Source organism: Lepidochelys olivacea, assembly GCF_965140295.1.
Source record: "Lepidochelys olivacea isolate rLepOli2 genome assembly, chromosome: 1".
Taxonomy (NCBI): Eukaryota; Metazoa; Chordata; order Testudines; family Cheloniidae; genus Lepidochelys; species Lepidochelys olivacea.
The window spans coordinates 82,513,468-82,536,350 of NC_140411.1; the positions used below are offsets into that span (position 1 = coordinate 82,513,468).

At 45.1% G+C, this 22,883-nt stretch overlaps 1 protein-coding gene across 1 annotated transcript in view; it reads right to left on the reverse strand.

Annotated features, from left to right (window-relative positions):
- The window catches only part of MYCBP2 (MYC binding protein 2), a 412,169-nt gene that overhangs the window by 148,763 nt on the left and 240,523 nt on the right, over nt 1-22,883 (reverse strand). The window contains exons 43-44 of the mRNA XM_084646996.1: nt 22,586-22,673; nt 3,821-3,870 (exon numbers count right to left, since the gene is read on the reverse strand). Coding sequence (XP_084503122.1) covers nt 3,821-3,870; nt 22,586-22,673 — 138 coding nt within the window. The remainder of the gene's footprint in view (nt 1-3,820; nt 3,871-22,585; nt 22,674-22,883) is intronic.

Genomic DNA, 22,883 nt, shown 5'->3' on the forward strand with positions numbered 1-22,883 from the left:
GGTATCTGACTCTTGCTTCCTGACCTTTGATTCTGAACCCCAGCTTGCATGAGCACCCGGTCCCCAGTCCTACGCTAACCACTAGGCTTGGCCATCTACATCCCAGCACTGAAGGGCATGACTTGTTCTTCCTGAACTGTTTCTTCTCCTCTAGGTTTTCCCCTATTTTACCATCCTGGTGGCTGAAGAAGATTCAAGGCCCCCTAAATGGTGCAAATCTATGGCACTAGTTACTTCTCCGCTGTAAACCTGGAAGCAACGGGGGCATCTGCCTGCAAAAAACTCAGAAGGGAGGGAGATGATCATTTATCCTGATTTGCCATCAGCTGTTAGCTACACAGAAGGTAAGCACACAACTCAGCCACCTGTGTGAGTTAGTCACACCAACACTACTCAAAGAAAAATAATTTTATATCAAAAATATTATATTTAATAAAAATATAAGTAAGTCACAGCTCCATTTTGCAATATTTATGTTTGAATATATGTTCTGAAAACTTTACTATAATGAGTGCTTAATGTAAATATTAAACAGATAATAAACACTTCCATAAAATCCTTTTAGCTTTCTTCTAAATACTATCGCACAAGTAGTGGGATGCCCTCCTTTTGTCCATATTCTCATATCTCCCCCACCCCCACGGAAAACATTCCAATCAATGAGTGTGCCCCACAAGATAATTTACTTCCATATAATATGACAATTTAAATCAATTGGTAATAAATACTGCTTCTCTTTATGAAAATGAGACCCCAGTTCTAACAAGTAAATAGAAGCATGGCTCCATGTAAGACACTATGGTTATGTCCACACTGCAATTAAACACCCATGGCTGGCTTGTGCAAGTGGACTTGGACTCACAGGGTTTAGGCTATTGGGCTGTTTAATTGCAGTGTAAACATTCAGGCTCAGGCTAGAGCCCAGGCTCTGGGACTTGACAAGGTGGGAGGGTCCCAGGGTCCAGCTTTCAGCCTGAGCCTGAACACCTACAATGCAGTTAAACAGCTTCATTGCCCGAGTCCCACAAGCCCAAGCTGACTGACACGGGCCAGTCATGGGTGTTTAATTGCAGCGTACATATACCCAAAATAAACCAATAGGGGACAATGGACCTATCTAATGGCTGTCAAATGATAATTTGGGCTCATTATTGACCTATGTTGTGTTCAAATGTAAACCTTAAAAGGCTTTGTATCCCACTTATAGGTCAAATTCCTTCATCCCATCCCTGTCTTTCAGTAAGACTATATTTCATTTCAGACTACCTCCCTCTTAATACAGAGAACTAACCATCAGAAATAAGATAATACAAAAGAATCACTATGCTAAGTCAATCAGCTATTAAGAACTACCAAAGGATGACTTTAGTAAAGCTTTTGATATGGTCTTGCACGACATTCCCATAAACAAATGAGGGAAAAGCAACCTAGATGGAGATACTATCAGGTGTGTGCATAACTGGTTGGAAAACCGTTCCCAGAGAATAGATATCAGTGGTTCATAGTCATGCTGGAAGGGCATAATGAGTGGGGTCCTACAAGGATCAGTTCTCGGTCCGGTTCTGTTCAATATCTTCATCAATGATTTAGATGATGGCATAGAGAGTACACTTACAAAGTTTGCGGAAGATAAAACACTAGGAGGGGTTGCAAGTGCTTTGGAGGATAGGATTATAATTCAAAATGATCTGGACAAACTGGAGAAATGATCTGAAGTAAATAGGATAAAACTGAGTAAATACAAATGCAAAGTATTCCACTTAGGAAGAAACAATCAGTTGCACACATACAAAATGGGAAAAGACTACCTAGGAAGGAGTACTGTGGAAAGGGATCTGGGGGACATAGTGGAACACAAGCTAAATATGAGTCAACAGTGTAACACCGTTGCAAAAAAAGCGAACCTCATTCTGGGATGTATAAGCAGGAGTGTTTTAATCAAGACATGAGAAGTAATTCTTCCACTCTACTCCATGCTGATTAGGCCTCAAATGGAGTATTATGTCCAGTTCTGGGCACCACATTTCAGGAACGATGTGGACAAATTGGAGAAAGTCCAAAGCAGAGCAACAAAAACAATTAAAGGTCTAGAAAACATGATCTATGAGGGAAGATTGAAAAAAAATGGGTTTGTTTAGTCTGGAAAAGAGAAGACCGAGATGGGACATGATGATAGTTTTCAAATACATAAAAGATTGTTACAAGGAGGAGGGAGAAAAATTGTTGTTCTTAGCTTCTGAGGATAGGACGAGAAGCAATGGGCTTAAATTGCAGCAAGGGAGGTTTAAGGCTGGACATTAAGAAAAACTTCCTAGCTGTCACAGTGGTTGTCATAAATATAAAGGGAAGGGTAACCACCTTTCTGTATACAGTGCTATAAAATCCCTCCTGGCCAGAGGCAAAATCCTTTCACCTGTAAAGGGTTAAGAAGCTAAGGTAACCCTGTTGGCACATGACTCAAAATGGCCAATGAGGGGACAAGATTCTTTCTAATCTGGAGGGGGTCGGGGGGAACAAAGGGTTTGGTCTGTCTGTGTGTTGCTTTTGCCAGGAACAGATCAGGAATGCAACCTCACAACTCCTGTTAAGTTAGTAAGTAATCTAGCTAGACATGCGTTAGATTTCCATTTGTTTAATGGCTGGTAAAATAAGCTGTGCTGGATGGAATGTATATTCCTGTTTTTGTGTCTTTTTGTAACTTAAGGTTTCACCTAGAGGGATTCTCTATGTTTTGAATCTTTTTACCCTGTAAAGCATTTACCATCCTGATTTTACAGAGGTGATTCTTTTACCTTTTCTTTAATTAAAATTCTTCTTTTAAAAACCTGATTGATTTTTCACTGTTCTTAAGATCCAAGGGTTTGGGTCTATGTTCACCTGTACAAATTGGTGAGGATTCTTATCAAGCCCTCCCCAGAAAAGGGGGTGTAGGGCTTGGGGGGATATTTTGGGGGAAGATGTTTCCAAGCGGGCTCTTTCCCTGTTCTTTGTTTAAACGCTTGGTGGTGGCAGCATAAGGTTCAAGGACAAGGCAAAAAAATTTGTACCTTGGGGAAGAATAAGCTTAGGGGGTCTTTCATGCAGGTCCCCACATCTGTACCCTAGAGTTCAGAGTGGGGAAGGTACCTTGACAGCAGTTAAGCACTGGAATAAATTGCCAAGGAAGGTTGCAGAATCTCAATCATTCAATATTTTTAAGAGCAGGTTAGACAAACGTCTGTCAGGGATGGTCTAGATCATACTTAGTCCTGCCATGAGTGCAGGGGACTGGACTAGATGACCTCTCGAGGTCCCTTCCAGTCCTACGATTCTATGATGACAAGATGTATGCCTTCCTACTCTTCCTCCACCAAGAGGCAATTTCTCCAAAATATCAGTCTTGGAAGAATTCACTTTCAAAAATGACTAGTCTTTTTGGGTGCTTAATGAGACAACTTGAAAGAGCATATTTTTCAAAGGCCGAGTGCTTAGCATATATTTTTGAAAAATCAGACCCTTCTGAGATGTCAAGTTGGGCACATACAATTCAGACACACAAACATCACTATTCACTTTTGAAAATCTTATCCAGAGCTCTTAATATCCACCCAATCATGTTTATACCAGTAAATAATGAACTACTATGACCCAGTAGCTTGATTTAAGAGCCTTTTCATTGAAGGTTTCAAAAGCAGTTTTACTGTGTTTACTAATAATGGGTTAGCTTCCTTCATACTGCCAAGATCTTCCAAACAGGTTTCTTCTCTGGCAATCAGCAAAAAGAAAGTGACAATGGAAGTTAGCACCAAAATGTCTTACGATGTTAAAAGCAAAGCTATACCTGCAATGCAGCCTCTTCAAGAATTTCAAGATCTTCTTCAAATTCATTAGCTGTTGTACAAATAAACAGAAATGCATATACGGTTAATATAAACAAAGATAAATCTACATACTTTCAGTATTTTAAATTTGGTTCTAATTCCATTTAGCAATGCATTTTATATTAACCTTGTTATGAACCTAAAAAACTTTCCTCATTTTGCTCAGCCCAGCCATGTGAAAATGTTCGAAGGTTACACAGCACTTCTTAATGAACAGATAAAATATTATTTTCATGCAATACTGTAAACATGCAGTATGGTATAATTCAGTGTACAAACAAATATGACACTAATTTATATAAAGAAAAAATTATTCTTATATCTTTAAATATATTTTCTCCAAAACAGTATGTCTGGCAATTCTGTGCACATGGATAGGTGGTCTACCTTCCAGTGATTTTGGAGGCAGTTAGAGCTGACTTCCAGATGGCAGTAGTTAGGACCCATCCACCAAATGCTCCTCAGAGGAGCTTATACAAATAACTGTTTTAAAAAAACATAATAATGCTAGCCAATTATTAATTATTTTGTAAAAATTAAATCCAAATGTGTTCAATGTAACTGTATTCCATACTTCTTTCTCAGACACAGTTCTAAACTTTGATTCCAGGGTGGCCAGAATTCACAATCATGCTGTTTTAGAGAAAATAAATTTACAGGGAAGGAAAACATTTTTCTACTCTTTCCAAAACATGTCAGGCAATTCTGCACACACAGGATGTAATCACTAGTGAGATAAGAGAGGAACAGAAAAAGAAGGACTCAAGTTCTAATGCATTAAAAATGTCCACAGATGTAGACACCTGTATCAGAAGCTAAATCCACTCAACGTAATCAAATAATGAATAACGTTCATTCAATATACTGATCCAGGCAATTGTAGCAGTTTGGTATGATACTTGCTTTTTTATTTTCTTTAATTAGTGCAGGTGCTGTGTCTGTAGAGGATATCATCATTAATCTTGTGGAGTGCACCTTCTTGATACCTGCTGCAAGAGCTTAATATAGTGGTGGGAAACCTGCGGCCCGTCAGGGTAATCCACGGGTGGGCCACGAGACTGTTTGCTTACATTGACCGTCCACAGGCACGGCTGCCCGCAGCTCCCATTGGCTGGGAATGGCGAACCGCGGCCACTGGAAGCTGTGGGCGGCCATGCCTGTGGACAATCAATGTAAACAAACTGTCTCGCAGGCCGCCAGCAGATTACCCTGACAGGCTGTGTGCGGCCCATAGGCCGCAAGTTGCCCACCACTGTCCTTATAGTGCTTCTTGTATGCTTTAGATATGCAAATGAAAAGTGACCTGCAAAAAGGGTCATTAGCCACTTTCTCCTTGTGTGAAAAAGCGCAAAAGAGAAATGTGGATTTCTTACATATTTAAGAGTTGATGTATGTTTTAATTAACTGTCCTTCTCACTTCTGTGCAGTGCTATTATTTTTACTTCAGCTACATGACATTGGACAAAAGAGTGCTATCTTCAGGGCCTTGTTGAATGTAGATGTGACCTTAATCAGGAAGTATTCTGAAATCTTCTAAACCATCCTGTCCGTGAAATGTACCGTATTGGTCCACTACTGATAGTCAAAACTCAGACATCCTAATTCCCCCAATTCTGCCATCTTTCTACATATATCTATCTATCTTTCATCACCATAGTCTTACAGTCATAAATGGATTTTATTCTCACAGCCCTGCTGAGGAGGTAGGGAAGTACTATGACAATTTTTTACATGGGAAATTGAGGCATAAAGTAGATGAAATTACTTGCCCAAGATCACACAGGACACCTGTGAATGGCCAGGAATTGTACCTAAGGTCTATTGAGTCCCATTCCAGTGTCTTATACACTAGACTTTCCCTTCCATCCCACCTTGGACACTATGGTTGTTACCTTAACAGTTAAAAAAGCAGAAGGATGGGGAGTGCAATGGTTTAAAGAGAGTACTACTGAGATCCTGCAATTCCAGATTTTTCTTCTGTTGTAGACACTTATCTCAGCGGATTTAAACATTATTGTTGCATGTTTTCAAAATGCAGATATTGCTAAGGAAATGTGTTAGTATTCCTGTGCTCACCATACGTTACTGAATAAAGGAAAACCTAGAGATGAGGGATTTAAAAAAAACCAAACCAACAACAATTTCACAAATGGTTGCCTAAAATAAGCATCCTAAATCCATACTTAGACATCTGAACAAATGGCCAAATTAAAAAAAAAAAAAAAAAAAAAAAAGACTTTGCTCTCTGGCCTATTCCCCTAAAAAGGGAAACTCTCTAATTGCTTAACTTTTGCAGGGAAGAGGAAGACGTGACCCATCCTTCTCTCAGTTCTCTCATTTTCATATTTATATATGGCAAATTAGGAAAAAAAACAAAAACCCCACAACTCAAGGCAGGTTCTTGTCATCAGGGATAAAGGGAATAAAATTATTGTTGTAATTTTTACTTGTAGGAGGCACTCAGAATAGAGAAATGGGAGCCACATAAGAAATTAGATAAAGATAGTTCAGATATCAAGGCCCTAACAGTGGGAAAACAGAATAATTTTGGCAACAAGTTTTTTCCCCAGTGACAACTTGTTCAGAGCTTGTCTTCACTACCGGGGTAATTTGATCTAAGTTTCACTATACTACAGCTATGTCAATAACGTAGCTGGATTCGAAGTAGCTTGGGTCAACTTACCCCAGTGTCTTCACTGTGCTGAGTCGACGGGAAACTCTCTCCGGTCGACTTACCTTAATCTTCTCGGGGAGATGGAGTACTGGGGTCGACCAGAGAGTGCTCTGCCGTCGATTTAGCAGATCTTCGATTGCAGCAACAGCAATCTCCCCGGTAGTGAAGACAAGCCCTTGGGCACCTATCACTTTCCTGGATAGAGGATTTTTTTATGCAGCAGGGGCTCAAATCTACTGATAAATTGTCCTGCAGGAACTGTAACAAACTACAGATTGAAGGGTTATGGCAATTTATTTCCTATTCCATAGGCCAATACTGAGTCCAAGTTGTATTCTCAAATATACTATTGATACATTAAAAAAAGACAGTTACTTCTGGTGTTCTTCAAGATGTATTGCTCATGTCTATTCCACAACAGGTGTGTGTGCTCGCCACATGCACCGGTGCCGGAAGTCTTTCCCCTAGCAGTACCCGTATGGGGGGAGCACCCCCTGAAACCCCTGGAGTGGCGCCTGCCTGGTGCGGTATAAGGGGACCTGCGCGCTCCCCCCACCCTCAGTTCCTTCTTGCCAGACAACTCCAACAGAGGGGAAGGAGGGCGGGGTGTGGAATAGACGTGTGGAATAGACATGAGGTAACTGTCTTTTCTTCTTCGAGCGATTGCTTATGTGTATTCCACAACAGGTGATTTCACGCTATATCTGTTGGAGGAAGGTAGGAGTTCACAAGTTCCCAGGATGGAGGACAACCCTGCCAAACCTGGTGTTATCCCTGGTTTGGGGAATGATCACATAGTGCGAGATGAACGTGTGAACCGAAGACCATGTGGTGGCCCTCCAAATGTCCTGAATGGGGACATGGGCCACGAAGGCAGCCAATGAGGCCTGCGCCCGAATCGAGTGTGCCCTCACAATGGGTGGCGGGGGGACACCCACCAGCTCATAACAGGAACGGATGCACAAAGTGATCCAATTGGAAAACCGCTGAGTGGACATCGGCTGGCCCCTCGTGTGCTCAGCCGAGGTGATGAACAGCTGCGAGGACTTTCTGAATGGCTTGGTCCACTCGAGGTAGAAAGCCAGAGCCCGCCGCACATCGAGCATGTGAAGACAGCACTCCACACTGGACGCGTGAGGCTTGGGGCAGAAGACTGGTAAAAAATGTCCTGACCCATGTGGTAGGCGGACACCAGCTTTGGGAGGAACGTGGGGTGTGGGCGGAGCCGGACCTTGTCCTTATGAAAGACCGTGTATGGTGGCTCGGAGGTCAGAGCCCTGAGTTCCGAGACTCGCCTGGCAGAAGTGTTTGCAACCAGGAAGGCCACCTTCCACGAGAGGTGAGACCAGGAGCACGTGGCCAGTGGTTCAAACGGGGGCCCCATGAGACGAGCCAACACCAGGTTTAGGTCCCACTGAAGGACCGAGGGTCTAGAATGCGGAAAAAGATGGTCCAAACCATTAAGGAACCAGCCAGTCATAGCATGGGAAAATATTGTGTGCCCTTGCACCGGCGGATGGAGGGCCGATATGGCTGCCAGGCGCACCTTTACTGATGGGGGCGCCAGACCCTGGGCCCCCAGGTGGAGGAGATAATCAAGGATAAACTGGATCGGGGCAGCCACAGGGGAGACACCCTGGTCCGCCACCCACCTAGAAACCCGGGACCACTTCACCAAATAAGCACAGCGAGTGGAGGGCTGTCTACTTTCGAGGAGGATGTGCTGAACCTGTTCTGAGCACGTCCTTTCCTCTCCACCTAACCACTGAGCAGTCACACCGCAAGGTTGGGATGGAGGTGGCGGCCCTGGTCCTGAGAGAGCAGGTCCGGGCGGAGCAGCAACGGCCATCGCAGAGCTACTGTCAGGCCCGTGAGGGTCCCGTACCAATGCTGCCTGGGCCACGCGGGGGCAGTCAGGAGAACCCAGACCTTGTCCGTCTTTATCTTCTCCAGGACCCTGCTGATTAGAGGGAATGGGGGAAAGGCATAGAGAAGCCAGCCTGACCAGGACAGGATAAAGGCATCGGAGATAGCGCCCCTCCCCAAGCCTCCCCTGGAGCAGAACCGGGGGCATCGCTGGTTCTGCCAAGTTATGAATAGGTCCACTTGGGGAGTTTCCCACCTTCGGAAGAGCCTGTGGGCCACTTCCAGGTGGAGGGACCACCGTGTTGCAAGCAAAAGTCCCTGCTTAAGCGATCCGCCCTCTCATTCTGGGCAGCCGGTAGGTGGAAGGCCTTCAGGTGGATGTTGTGGGCTATACAGCAGTCCCATAGCCTGAGGGCTTCATGGCAGAGGATAAGGCCTCGCCTTGCCTGTTGATATAGAACATGAGGCAGTGTTGTCCCTGAGGACCCTGAATACCTTGCCCTCCAGGTGCGAGCAGAAGGCCATACATGCCAGCCACACTGCTCTAAGCTCCTTTACATTTATACCTAGCGTCAGGTCTTGAGCCAACCACAGGCTTTGGCTCTGAAAGTTCCCCACACAGGTCCCCCAACCCAGGTCCGACACATTGGACACCAGCTCCAACGACAGGGCCCTGTCCCTGAACGGGACCCCTTGGAGCATGTTGTTTGGGGCGGACCACCACCGTGGAGATCTTGTCCATCCTGTCTGGGGCCTGGGAGAACTTCGAGGCCAACCAGAGCTGGAGAGGCCACATCCTGAGTCTGGCGTGATGGACCACGTACGTGCAAGCCGACACATGACCCAAGAGCTGCAGGCAAACCCTGGCTATTGTCACCGGGAACCTTTCAGGGTCTCGAATCTGTCTGATAGGAGAGGCGCCCTGGCCAACGCTATGTCCGGGAGCGCCCCGATAAACTCCATGCGTTGGACTGGGACTAACGTGGACCTGATGTTGTTTACCAACAGGCCTAAGGTGGTGCATGTGGTCAGGAGGAGAGCCACATGATCCCTCACCTGCAACAGGGAGGTGCCCTTGACAAGCCAATCGTCCAGAAAGGGAAATATCTGGACCACTTGCCGTCTGAGGTAGGCCGCTACCACCAACATGCATTTTGTAATCACCCTGGGGGCAGTGGACAGACCAAACAGGAGGATCGTTACTTGGTAGTGATTCTGTCCCACCATGAAACAGAGGAAGCACCTGTGCCCCTCAAATACGTTGATGTGAAAGTACACGTCCTGTAGATCGAGAGCAACGTACCAGTCCCCGGGATCCAGGGAGGAGATGATGGAAGCCAGGGAAACCATGCGGAACTTGAGTTTCACCATGTACTGGTTCAGACCTCGCAGGTCCAGGATGGACCTGAGCCCCACCTTGGCCTTTGGGATAAGGAAATAACGGGAGTAATACCCCTTGCCCATGAACTCCTCGGGCACCACCTCTATCGCTCCTAGTCCTAGGAGCCACCCCACCTCCTGCTTGAGCAGAGCTTCGTGTGAGGAGTCCCCGAAGAGGGACAGGGGCGGGGGGTGGTTGGGCGGCGAGAAAGTAAACTGGAGGGTGTAACCCCAGAAGATGGTGTTGAGGACCCATTGGTCTGAAGTTAGCTGCAGCCATTCCGGGAGGAAAGCACACAACCGGTTGGAGAAGGGAAGCTTTATTGGGGGTAGATCCCTGATGAGGACTGGTGGGATGCCCCCAAGTGTCCCGTCAAAAGTGCCTTTTCCCCGCCTGCTTGCCCTTGGAGGACCCAGGCTGGGGGGCAGGCCGAGACTGCCGCTGAGGGCGTCTCTTAATAGTCCCGCTGCTTCTTATGGGCAGCCTCATACTTTGGGAGGGCGATCTGGGCGGGAGTCTGCTGCGGCTTGAACTTAGGTTTTGCAGGAGCCAGGAGATAGAAGCCCAGAGTCTGGAGGGTCATGTGGGAGTGTTTCATGCCATGCAGCCTTGTATCTGTTTCCGCCGCAAACAGAGCTTTCCCGTCAAACGGGAGATCCTGTATGGAAGACCACACCTTGCTGGACAGCCCAGAGAGCAGGAGCCATGACGCCCGTCTCATGGACACCACAGAGGCCATGGATTGTGCGGCTGTGTCCACAGCATCCAAGACGGTCTGCAGGGGCGCCCTAGCAGCCGCTGCCCCTTCCTCCACTAGCGCCTTGAACGCCTTCCTATCTTGGGCAGGGAGCCCCACAGATTGAATTTGTACCTGCCCAGGAGAGCTTGATGGTTTGCCACTCATAACTGGAAGCTCGAAGACTAATAAATTTTCCTTCTGAAAAAGTCCAGTCTCTGAGCGTCTTTGTTCTTTGGGGTCGGGACTGGCTGACCCTGCTGTTCCCTGTGGTTGACCGACTCGACCACCAGGGAATTGGACGCTGAGTGGGTATACAAGTACTCACGCTCCTTAGTGGGTACAAAGTACTTGCGTTCCTTCTTAGAGATGGGGCCAATGAGGCCGATGTTTGCCACAGGGCATTTGAAACCTTAGCCACTCCTTCATGGAGAGGCAAGGCCACCCTACCCGGTGCCGACAGGGACAGCACGTTAAACAGGGAATCTGGGGGCCTTGAGATGGAGGCTTGCTGCCACCATCTTTAAGAGTTCTTGATGGGCCCTGAACTCCTCCTGTGGGGCAGAGCCACAATCACCTCCTCTGGGCAGGGTGAGAAGGCTGGTGTGGTGCTCTAGATATCAGCTGGCACTGGAGGATCCACCACCTGGTCGGACTCTAGGCACAGTGCCGAGGACGTATGTCCCACCGACTCCTTTCTTGGGGATCTGGGGAGGGAGGCTTCCGAAGCTCCAGCCACTGAGCGAGCTCCCACCGGGGGCTGCGCCGGAGACCACGGTGCCCACTGGTACCATTGGGCTGGCAAAGACACTTGGTGCCACTGCACGTGCTGTGGCACCGGCAGGGCTGGCTCTTTGGGTTGGCTGGCCTGGCCCATCAAATGACAGCTACGAATGGAGGCTGAGCTGGCATAAGATCTGCTACTGTTTCTGGACCGGGAGAAGTGGCGGTGCTGGGATCTACGACGGCCCCAGGACCGCGATCTCAATGTGGAGGATTGGTATTGATGGTAACAGCTGCTCCACGAACGGCCTCGATGGGCAGACCCATGACAGTGAGACACCGGTGATCGATGCCCGGGGCTGCAATGTCTTGGCTGAGACTTGGAGCGGGAGTCTGAGCGGGAAAGGTGTCGACTGTGCCGTAACCAACTGCAGTACCTCCTCCGAGACGAGGATCATTGGCGACGCCTGCCGTGTTCCTGTCGATATTCACTCCTTGTGGACAAGTGGTGCCAAGAGTCCTGGCCGGACGGAACCCAGCCAGACAGTCTTGTCGGTGTCGAGGGCGATCCACATGGACTCTGCCCCAAACGGTCGCTGGGTGGTGAATGGCATTGGGAATGTTCCCTCAACCGAGACCGGTACCGGGCCGGAGGTGACTGTGGAGATCCCAGTGGTGGCTTGCCTCTGGAGCATGGGGTTGACATCGGTGGCACTCTGGGCACCGGCATGGACATAATGTCTTGGGCCGCCTGGAGGGCTTCAGGCGTGGATGGCATCCGGACATCCAGAGAGGCCTGTTCCGAAGGGGCTGGGCTACTCTGCTGAATGAGAGTCGAAGGCCTGGGGCCCAGTGGGGATCGAGGACTGCCCAATATGGGCCTAGCCTCTGTCTCAGACTTCCCTCAGTGCTGCTGCAAAGAGGGAGTCTTTCTGGCCCTCTTGGCGTGCCCGGTATTCGGAGAGTGGCGCTGACTGATTGATGGCACCGGAGGGTCGCTGCGTACCGACGCCGCGGTGCAGGGTACTGGTTCGGAGTGGCATGCCGGAGTCGGGGTCAGCATCAACTACATCAGGATGGCCCACAGCCTAATGTCCCTTTCTCTTTTGGTCCGAGGCTTAAATGACTTGCAAATCTTGCACCTTTCGCTGATATGGGTTTCTCCCAAACAGCACAAACAGTCTATGTGCGGGTCACGTCTTAGCATAGAACGCCTGCAAGAGCCGCATGACTTAAACCCCGGGGCACGAGGCATGCCCCGTCCCGGGCTCACTGACTAACTAAACAGCTAACTAACTACAGATACTCACACTGAACGAACAAACAGTTCTGGGGACAAGCTACAGCAAAGCTGGAGCAGAGTAATTCCGACGCACCTTCACTGGCGGCAAGAAGGAACTGAGGGTGGGGGGAGTGCGTAGCTCCCCTTATACCGTGCCAGGCAGTCGCCACTCCAGGGGTCAGGCACTCCCCACCTACGGGTACTGCTAGGGGAAAGACTTCTGGCACTGGTGCACGTGGCGAGCACGCACACCTATTCTGGAATACACATGAGCAATCACTCCAAGAAGAAACAAGAAGCAGACAATTGTTAGTCAAAATTTTCCTTGGAGCAAATGTGAACACATATACAAAAGTAGCTGGGGTCACATACACCTCACTGCATCATCCATTGCCAGAGTTCCACTGTCTCTCCTTCCAGACCAGCATTAATTTGCCTTCCTGTTTGGGACTGACACAAACAGGTCCATGCTGAGCTCTAGTAGTGAATCATCCAGTGGAAGGTCATATTGTTCACACTATTTTCCCCTTGACTTGTGGACTGTCTTTAGCTACACCATCTTTAGTGACCAGAAGTGAATGGAATGGAATTTCTTTCATATTCAGTTGATCTGATGACCAACAGTGTAAAGAAAAAAACCCCATGAACTCAGATGATCCAGGACTGGATCCCAATCATCAAGAATGAACCACGATCCTTAGGTGAAACTTTACCTAGAAACATAGTTCTATTCATGGGATCACAATTCCTTTAAATTAATAGCCAGGATCGGATGGAATTAGCTTCTGTAGAATTTGATTTGGTTAATCTGAGAATTTATCAAATCTCTCAATTCAGAAAAATTGATGTTTGTGTCACTGTACACTCCTAAAAGGAGTGCTTATACTGCTCTTCTTAATGTTGATCACAAAACTGTTTTGGTTCAGGCAGCAACTAGCTTGCATTCTGGATCACCCATTCTAATGCATTCCGATTACATCATCTAAACTATTACTTTTGTGAATCCCCGGGTTCTTCTAAAGGGAGTTTTCAACACAATCACGTAGATCAGTAAATATTCTTAGGTGTTTACACAACACAAGGCTGGACCTTTCAGTGGTGATGGCTCAGGCTATAACTGAATCAGAGGTATTTTCTGTATCCTAATTTGAATGGAACATGAACAATCATCTACTCCAAGTCAATTGAACAGGTGAAGTCCCTCCCAGAGGCAGAACAGTGAAAGGAGAACTTTGACTGGTAATCTGAGAGTTCAACTACTTGTTGAGTGCCTTAAGATCCATTACTCATTAAATTGCTTAATTCTTTGTGACCAAACAGAGAAGAGGACATTCCAAAGAAAGTTAAGAAGAGTGAACAGGCTGGATGGCTCTTAACTTCAATAAAGATGTTTAGGAGGAAGAGTGTCTTCACATTTCTGGGGATATCCTGCTGTTGTGGACTGAAGGAATGATATTAGTGGTTCAAGAAACACTCCAAAAACAACTTTTGGAAATGTAATAATCCAATTACATCCTCCTTAAAACCGTGAGAGGCAGCCACCAAATAGGAGAACTTGTACTCAGATTTACAAGCCATTTATTTTGTGGTCTGCAATTAGAGAGGTATAAGGCTTGTATTTTTATTTTGCCTTTCTGAATATATCTTCTGCTTTAGGATCTGAGTTTGACAGCCCTGGTCTTTCTGAGTGACTAGACTGCTGCTGATTCTCCTGAAATTGATTATCTTCTGTGAACTTGGCTGAAGCTAAAAGTTTATGTAGGGTGTCAGTTATCCAGATTTGTAGATATAGGTACCTTCACATCACTTTGTTAGCTATGGAACTAAAGGAATATTTGAACAAGTCCATGGACTTGTCTGTGATAAATGCTACAGCTAGTTGAGAGACAGGAACCTGTATTTGTGGGAAGTAACTTCCCTGAACTCCATAAACCAAGTAACAACCACCCTGACAAATCATGCTCATGTTAAGGTGACATGAAGAGATGCCAATGACAACCTGTAGTTCTGTCTCAAGGTCACGTCTATCTTCTTGTCTGGTTTTCCTAAACAAGAATTCTCTCCTGCATGATTATGTTATACTTTTTGTGGACTTTCATTGCTGCATCTAATGAGGCATTTCAAAATGTTATTCCCCCTTATTTGCTACCATAGTATTTAGTAGGTTTCCCATTTTCTTCTTTAAACTCTGAGTAAACTATAGCCTGCAAGTAGCTACATATCATCTCTCTCAGTTTCAAGGCCAAGAGCCTTGATCACCTTTAAAATGGTCTCAAATTATTTGGGGACAGGGTTAAGGTGCTTGCTTGCTCCTTTTTGAGTGAGCCTTTTTCTTAGGCTACTGTTTTGCTCTTTTTATAGATTAGTCAGTCTTGGCCTCTCAACAGAATCAAGTGGAACTGCAGAGCTAGACTGCAAGCAGTCATACCTATTTGTTGTCTTTCTAACCTAATCAGTAGTACCAACTTAGGACAGGTGGGAGCATCAGTACAGATGACAGGTGAACATCTAGATGTTTTAATTACATTATTATGGAAGTACTTATTTAAATTTGGGACTCTCTAAGTCAAGACAGTTAATTATGACTTCTGGTTTTGAAGTTCACATCCAGTTGTTTTTGCTGAAGCTGCCGTCATTCTCACAGGCAGTTACCTACCTGCTTGCTTCAGGCAAAAGGTTTTCTATAAGAATGGTACATTTCTTACCTGATAATTTCCTTTTTGATAGCAGCTTCTCCCACAATTCTGACACGTATGAGCTATTCCCTTCCTATCTATAGTTTGTGAGGGCAGTTCAAAGCTGTAGCAGAGCCCACACTAGCCATGCCCCCCTCTCCAGCCTTCTGCCAGATAATTCATTCCAAAGCTGTGTAAAAACTGGCAGAGTATGACTAGTAAGGATAATTTCAGTGCCAACCTATAAAAAATAGACTATGTCCTACAGGCATTACTAACAAAATTAAATTATGTCCCCTTCACCAGGAAGCCATCAAGGGAATGCAGAATTCTGGGAGATACTCCTAGCAGACAGGAAATTATCCGGTAAGAAATTTGGCATTCTGAGGCTGAGCATCTCCCACAATTCTGATATGCATGGGAAGCAGCGAGCAGTGAACATAAGTAGAGAGGGATAAGAAAAACAGAAGAGATAAGGAAGACCTCCCAGAGTTAATTGTCTAAAATGCCAGAGCTATTACTGGGCCATCCCCTGCAGCACTTTCCTGCCAAAGGAGACCTCTGTAGAGGACACAAAATCCACTTTATAGTATCTAAAAAAAGGTATTAACCAATGCACACATTGCTGTCCTGCAGATCTTAGGAGTGGAAGCACAAGCTCTTTCTGCTTGAAAAGTCACCATAGATCATTGTGGAGTGTGCCCAGATGCAATCTGGAACACACATGCCTGATGCCTTATATGCTTTTACATTGCATAACTTGACCCATCTAGTAATGATAGCTTGAATAGCTTAAGCCCTTGGTACTTCAGATAAAAGGAGGGAAAGAAGGAGCCTGATCTTTTTGTCTATTAAGTACACTTGACAGGTATCTTTAGAGCTCTTCAAACATCTAAACTGTTCCACAGCTTTCCTGTCAGGTGATATGGCTTTGGATAGAATGAAGAAAAGACTCTCTCCTAGCAAGCATCGAAAGATGAATTCATCTTAGGCAGCAACAGCGTTGGGACTCTTAGCACCACCTTGCCATAATGAAACACATGCATGGACAAAGCTGCCAATTCAGAAACATGTAGTAGATGTGATGCTGACCAGAAAGCAGGTTTCGATGGATCGGTAGAATAGAGATACCGATATCAGTGGCTCAAAAGATTGCGTAGTTAGGACTTTTAACACCAATGGTAGGTCCCATTTAGGAAAGATTGGTCAACTGCAGCTTTAGCTAGTCTGGCTGTTCTAAGAAATATGTATTCCTGACAGTGTTCTGTCAAGGAACAAGAGGATCCTGTGAATAGGACACTACTTTTAGCTGACACCTGGCACACTATGAGGCTGGGCTGAAGTCTCTTGTCAATGCTTTACTGAAGAAAGTTCAGGGTAACCAGGTGTGACAAATATATAATAATTCAGTAAGGTTTATCCAAGTCTAATATCTTTGAGGTCCATTCTGTTAAAAACGCAATTGTTTGTGTTATTGTGAAACTGTATGTAACCCCTCTAAGAGGAGGGGTATGCTAATGTAATTCCTCCAGTTATAAGCTCTTTGAACCTTCACCCTAGGGAAGGGACACATTATTTTGCTAATTACCTAGTCACAGTCTCTTCATAGGCTCAAACTGGATTCTCTAGAGAAAAGAAGACAGAGAAAGGAAGTTGGGATAAATACACGAGTTAAACTGAGTCAGAGCTTTTGTTCTGATTCAGAAAATAGACAGGACCTCTAGTCCACAAAAGGCCACAATCGTTGGGGAAAGGACTTCGGCCTACTGGGGCCCCATAAGACTGGATTCTGATTCTGAGCAAAGAGAATGAGGAACTTGAAACCAAAGAAAAACCTCTGGGGTGTGGTTTCGAGTGGCTGCTCCTGCCAGAGCCCATGTTGTAAGGGGTAATCTTCAGTAAGCTTATTAGCCTGCATGTAGGTAGGTTCTTTTTTGTTTTTAAATGTTGTCTCTGTAGTGCTTTCACCTTAAGAATAAAATATGCTTTCTTAGAAAAAAATCTGTGTTGTTACTTATAACTGTTGGCAATTACATTGTTATTAGTTTCTGAAAAGAATGTAAACAGGACTGCTTAGGCAGACTGACTTTTGCTGGGAATAACACAGTGAAAGCAGGGAACTGGTCAGCTGGAAATAACCCTGCCAAGAAGGAGAGAGATGCAGGTCTCCACCCAAGAAAGGCAAGAGCCTGAAGTGTGAGAGTGAGTGTCCTTGCTAGACCCATGAGGATCCTTGGGATTTTTGTGTTCTTGATACCACAAGCAAAACATAGTCCAAATAATGAAGTAGGCCTTTAGTACTGAAGTTCTCCTGGAGGAAAGTAGTGGTCCAATCACCTTGGAGCACAGTCCTTGCATGACTAATATATCCCTCTCAATAGACAGGTGACCAGATGTAGACAGTCAGGCTCTGGATAGAGGAGTGGGCCTTGATAAAAGGATGCTTGATCTCACTGGTTGCTGCAGTGGTGACTCCAGTTGCAGTTCTATCAGACCAGGAAACCATGGGCTCCTTGGCCAGTGCAGAGCTACCACTATCACTTTTGCTTTTTCTCCCCTTGTCTTCTGGATCACATTTCCTAGAAGTAGAAAAAGGGCAAGAACGCATATAGCAGGCCTTATGGGAATCTGTGCAAAAGAGCCTCAATCCCCAGATTTGGAGTCTGCTTCCCCCAGGAAGTACTTCAGCTGCTTTCTGTTCTTGCAACTGGCAAATAGGTCGATGCTAGATCAATCTTCTGCAGAATCAGAAAGACGACTTCACAGTCTAGGCAGCATTCTTAATCATTGACTGCATCTGCTGAATGAGTCTGCCTTTTGTTTCAGCTCTTCTTTTATATGTGTATTGTTCTTATGGAAGGTAGAGTATTCTCTACCCATTTCATTATCTCCATTCACTTCTTCTCTCCAGTAATGCTCCTTGATGGTTGATGTAAGCCACAGTGGTCACATAGTCCAGCTGGACCAGAACATGCTTGCCCTGTAGGTAGTTCTGGAACCTCCGTGGAGAGCTCCAACAGGCTGGTGTTCTGGTTCCTTTCCCCAGGGTTCCAGGTGCCTTGCACTGTCCTGTGCTCCAAATCCTATCAGGTTGGCATCAGTTGTGAGTTCCTATGGATCTGGAAGGCATACGGGAAGACCCTCCGAGGACAATCTGAGAGAGTTCAGCACCTGAACTCCAGCACCGATACCTGATCCTCCAAGGGTTCCATACTTCCAAGAGAAAGGATTGGAGGCACCTGATATTGGACCCTGCCCATGAATAATTCCTATTTATGAAACCAGAAGGACTAGTAGCTGTAGACACTGAACTATGGTCAGAATTGCACACTTTACAAACACAGATATCAGTCAGATTCTGGATCCTGTGGAATCTGTACAGTGATGGCTAGATCTTTGCCATGGAAGTATATTTCCACTCCCAGGTGAACTACTTTCGTGGAGGGAATCAAGGAGCTCTTCTTAGTGTTTATCATAAATCCATGTGCTTGAAGCAAATCCAGTGTTTGGATTGTGGCACTCCTTGCTGATGTTTTGGTCAAAGCTCTGACCAAGAAGTCATCTAGGAATGGATAAAGGTGAGTGCACTGAGATCTGAGTCTATTATTACCACCAGCATCTTGGTAAAGAGCCTTGGGCCTGAAAAAAGGATGAAAGGAAGTGCTTGATACTGGTGGTGAGCCATGCTGTAAGTAAGTCTTGGCAATCCGTGGTGGAATGGTCATATGGGAATGTGGAGATATGCATCTGCTAGCTCCATATAAGCAAGGAAGTCCCCTTGGGACACGGATGCTCCCACTGAAGCTACAGTCTCCATCAGGAATCTTATTTTCTTCATCCATTTGTTGACTCACCCGAGATCCAGAATGGGTCTAACTTCCCCTCCCCTCCCACTCATGCACGCTTCTGGACAAGGAAGAAAATGGAGTATGGTCTCAATCTTTCTTTTGTAGGAACTCTTTTTATTGCTCTTATATGCAGGAGATGTGAAATTTCATTTAACACCAGCTCATATTTGATGGAGTCACTTCAAGGTAGAGGGTGGAATGGAGTGGGGCCTTTAGTTTGAGGGAGTATCTGTGACTCTCTACCTCTTTCACCCCCTTGTCTGTCATTGATCAAGACCATTCTTCTGGAGAAATGGAAAATTCTGCTTCCTAGATTCAGGTCTCAGTAGAGGCACATTTATTTGTTGTCACAGTGGACTCACAGGTGGTGGTTCCATCTCTGGATTTTCCACCCAGACCTCATTTCCAGGGTTTTCTCCTCATATAACTGTCGTCTTTCCTCTGGTACTTTTGTGAGAAGGATAGACAAAAGCAGTGTTTTTCGTCTGTCCTTAGAGCACGGCGGAGAGGGTCCATTTCAGTTTGGCAGCACTTTCTGCCATTATTTTGTCTAGTTTCGTTCCCCACAGAAGAGAGAGCCTGTGAATTTAGATGAGCAGATAATCTATTTGGAATGAGCATCAGCCTTCTAGGGGTGAAGCCATATGTGACATCTAGCTGCTGAGCTTTCACCTTTCTGTCAGTTGGCTCTTTGGGAAAGACATCCCATTCAAGCAGGTTTATCGTATCTTTTGCTAGAAATGCTATTGCAGCACTTATCTTTGGTATATCCGTCACAGCACTTTTTGGCTCTTGCAGCTTGTGATGTCTAAACGCATGCCTGCGTATGCATCTACCTTTATAGGGATTTCCTATAACTCTCTGATCACATCCTACAAGGATGGGCGAATCAGGACTGCTGTCCCAGGCGGGGATTTAAAAAGCTTGTCCTCTAGCACCTGCTCAAGTTGGACATGGAATATGGATGCAACCTTTTTGCACAATTTCAAACATAGCAGGAGGAAAAAAAAAAACAAAAACAACCCTTGTTGCATTTTCTTCACATCCTGATCAGGGCCTGAATGACAGCTCCCTTTCCGCAGTAGAGGAGGTGATGTCTGAGTAAGAGGATGAATACCTCTTAGGTCATTCATATCTTTTCTTTAGTCCCCCTCACTCCACCTTTTTTATTTTATTTTTTAAAGACTTTAGCTTTGCAAGTATTGCCACCCAGCTGTGGACAGGGCATGGCCTTTGTGGTTTGCTTTATGCAGTGCCTTGAGCCCTCTGAATACGTCTCACTCAGTGTCCTGCCCCACGCCCTGTGCAGCTGAGGTGGAGTTCCTTGATTTGAGTTGGGAAGAAGGGGAGCTGAATATAAGCCCAGATTCTCTTTCCAGGGAATTTAGGAACCATTTGAGGTCTTCGGGGGAGCTGGAGCCCCTTAAGAGTTTTTTTTTCCCCAGTCCTGTTCTTCCCCAGGACTTACCCCTCCTCTTACTTTAGAGTCTCTCCCCATTCTGCTCTGCATCTTCAGATTGGGCTTTTCTGTACTAGAGTTGTGGCTTCTTGGGGTAGGATGACACAACATGCCTGTCCTACTTAGAGCCCTGACATTAGTAGGGCCAGGGCTCACTGGCTCAGAACATAATTTACTCTCCTAAGAGCCTGTAAAGTTGTTTCACATCAGAGCACTGCTTGAATTTAGTTTGGTGTTTGTGCAACAGCTCTGCTATGCATGAACGGGGGCAGAGAAGCATGGCTGGGAAGCACCAGAATGCTGGCTGAGACTACTTCACTGCTCAATACCCAATCCAGGAGAAGGAGGAGAACTAAAGGCTGCTCACTACTGCCCCCCACAAATGAATAAAATTAAAGGCGGTCAGAGGCAGAAGATCTCTGAAGAGAAGAAGGGGGTTGGCTAGCACGGACTGTGATACAGCTTTGAACTGCCTCTAGAAACTGTAGACAGGAGGGGAACAGCCCATGCATATCAGAATAGTGGGAGATGCTGAGGAAGTGAGTAGGAAGAACTAGCCACTCCCTTTTCTTGCCTTGTCTCAAACTTTTGCCTTTATTATGGGATTCTGAAGTCCTCAAGAACATGAGGTGAGCCTAAAGCCTGCTGGAAGAGGAGTGCTCCAGGAAGGGCTGAAACACTGTTTTCCCTTAGGCCGTGCTCCTCGGTCTTGAACAAACTACTACCCAGTAGTGAACAGAGAAGGTCACAGCACTGTGGTATACTATACAAAGTATTAAAATAAGACTATACAAAGTCTAACAACTATCCCCTTTAGCAAGGAGGGAATTGCATTGTAGTCAAAAACTGTCTTTGGAGATAATTCACTGTTACAAAAGCCAGGAAATTGAAGTTGGGAGCATTTTAGTTTCTGTTTTTTTCTCTTGTATGGAAGAATAAAGGGAGCAGTTGATAAGCAGGTGCCATCAATGGAAGTAAGTTTTAACTACCTCTAATCAAGGGTGGAGGAAAGAGGGATTCTAATCAATATTACAGAATTGCCTAACATACTCTTGAGAGCAAAATGAATATTTACGAGAAGTGCCTATTGTGATTGAAAGTAAGATCTGCATGCTCAAGTGCACAAGAAAATACCAGATTTAAAAAAAATCTATTATGTTTTTGTGCTTGCAACTGCACACTGATCAATGTCCCCTTGCTCATTAACATGCCCTTTCTATTAAGCACTCTCATTTGCAATATGCAAATACTTAATGGCTTTGATTGCATTTAACCTAACAAGCTAATCACTAATCTGAACCTAGCAATGAATTTAAATAGTTATGCAGACACCTTATAAGAAACTGTGAGCCTTCTGTAAACAAGAATAACTCCATTAAAGACAATGGAGCTGCACAAGGATAAAACTAGAGAGAGAGGTCAGAATTAGGATCTCTCTCTTTCTAGTTCTACTTCAGTCACAATATTCTGCTCCAGTCACTTTTGCTGAATCTCATTTTTGTCACTTGTGGTACATTTGAAATTGTGTTTGTATTATTGAAAACTTGTGTCTACTGTGTCTGCTTATGAAGTAATGTAATACTTTTGATAATTTTAAAATTTGGAGAATTATTATTTTAGGCTCCAAGATCTACAGATATTCATGATCACTTAATTTTAAACAAATAATTGCACATTTTACAAATCAGCACCACAGCTACTGTTCCTTAATGATTGATGTGGAGTGTGCTAAGAACAAACAGTGATAAGAAAAACAAATAGTAAGATACTTGAACATTTGTGAAGTACCATTAAGAAACTGGAGAACATAGCTCATACACTGACACTCTACCTGTAGATGGGGTGAGCTGGTTCAGATTTAAATACTAGATTTCCCTCCTCCCTATACATAAGAAGGGAGTAGAGTGGGTGGCAAAACAGCATTATTTATCTGTGTTGATTAATTTTTAGTCTTAAAGTGAAAACAGAAATTTTATCTCCAACTGGAAGCAAACTTAAAACTCCTAGAATATTAGTAATTCACAACATATAATATAAATCAATTACCAAGGAAAAAATTAGGTTTCTTAAGAGAGACTTACCAATGGGAAGTGCCAGATCTTTTTTCATCAAAGCTGCGGCACATGCTCCTCCTAGATTGGCCAATTCTTTCTCAAGCTGTATAATACCCTTCAAAAATAAGAGAAGAATTTAAAGCCAAAGGTACAATTTCAGAAAAGAAAAGCCGAATAGTTGTATCAACAGAATGCCCACAAACTACTGAAGATTGTGAGAGACAAAAATACTGTGCTCTAGTTCAGGGGTGCTCATCCTTAGGGTCACAAACAGGTTTCATGGAGTTATAATCACCTTCCTTGCTTTATGACTATAAGGGAGGAG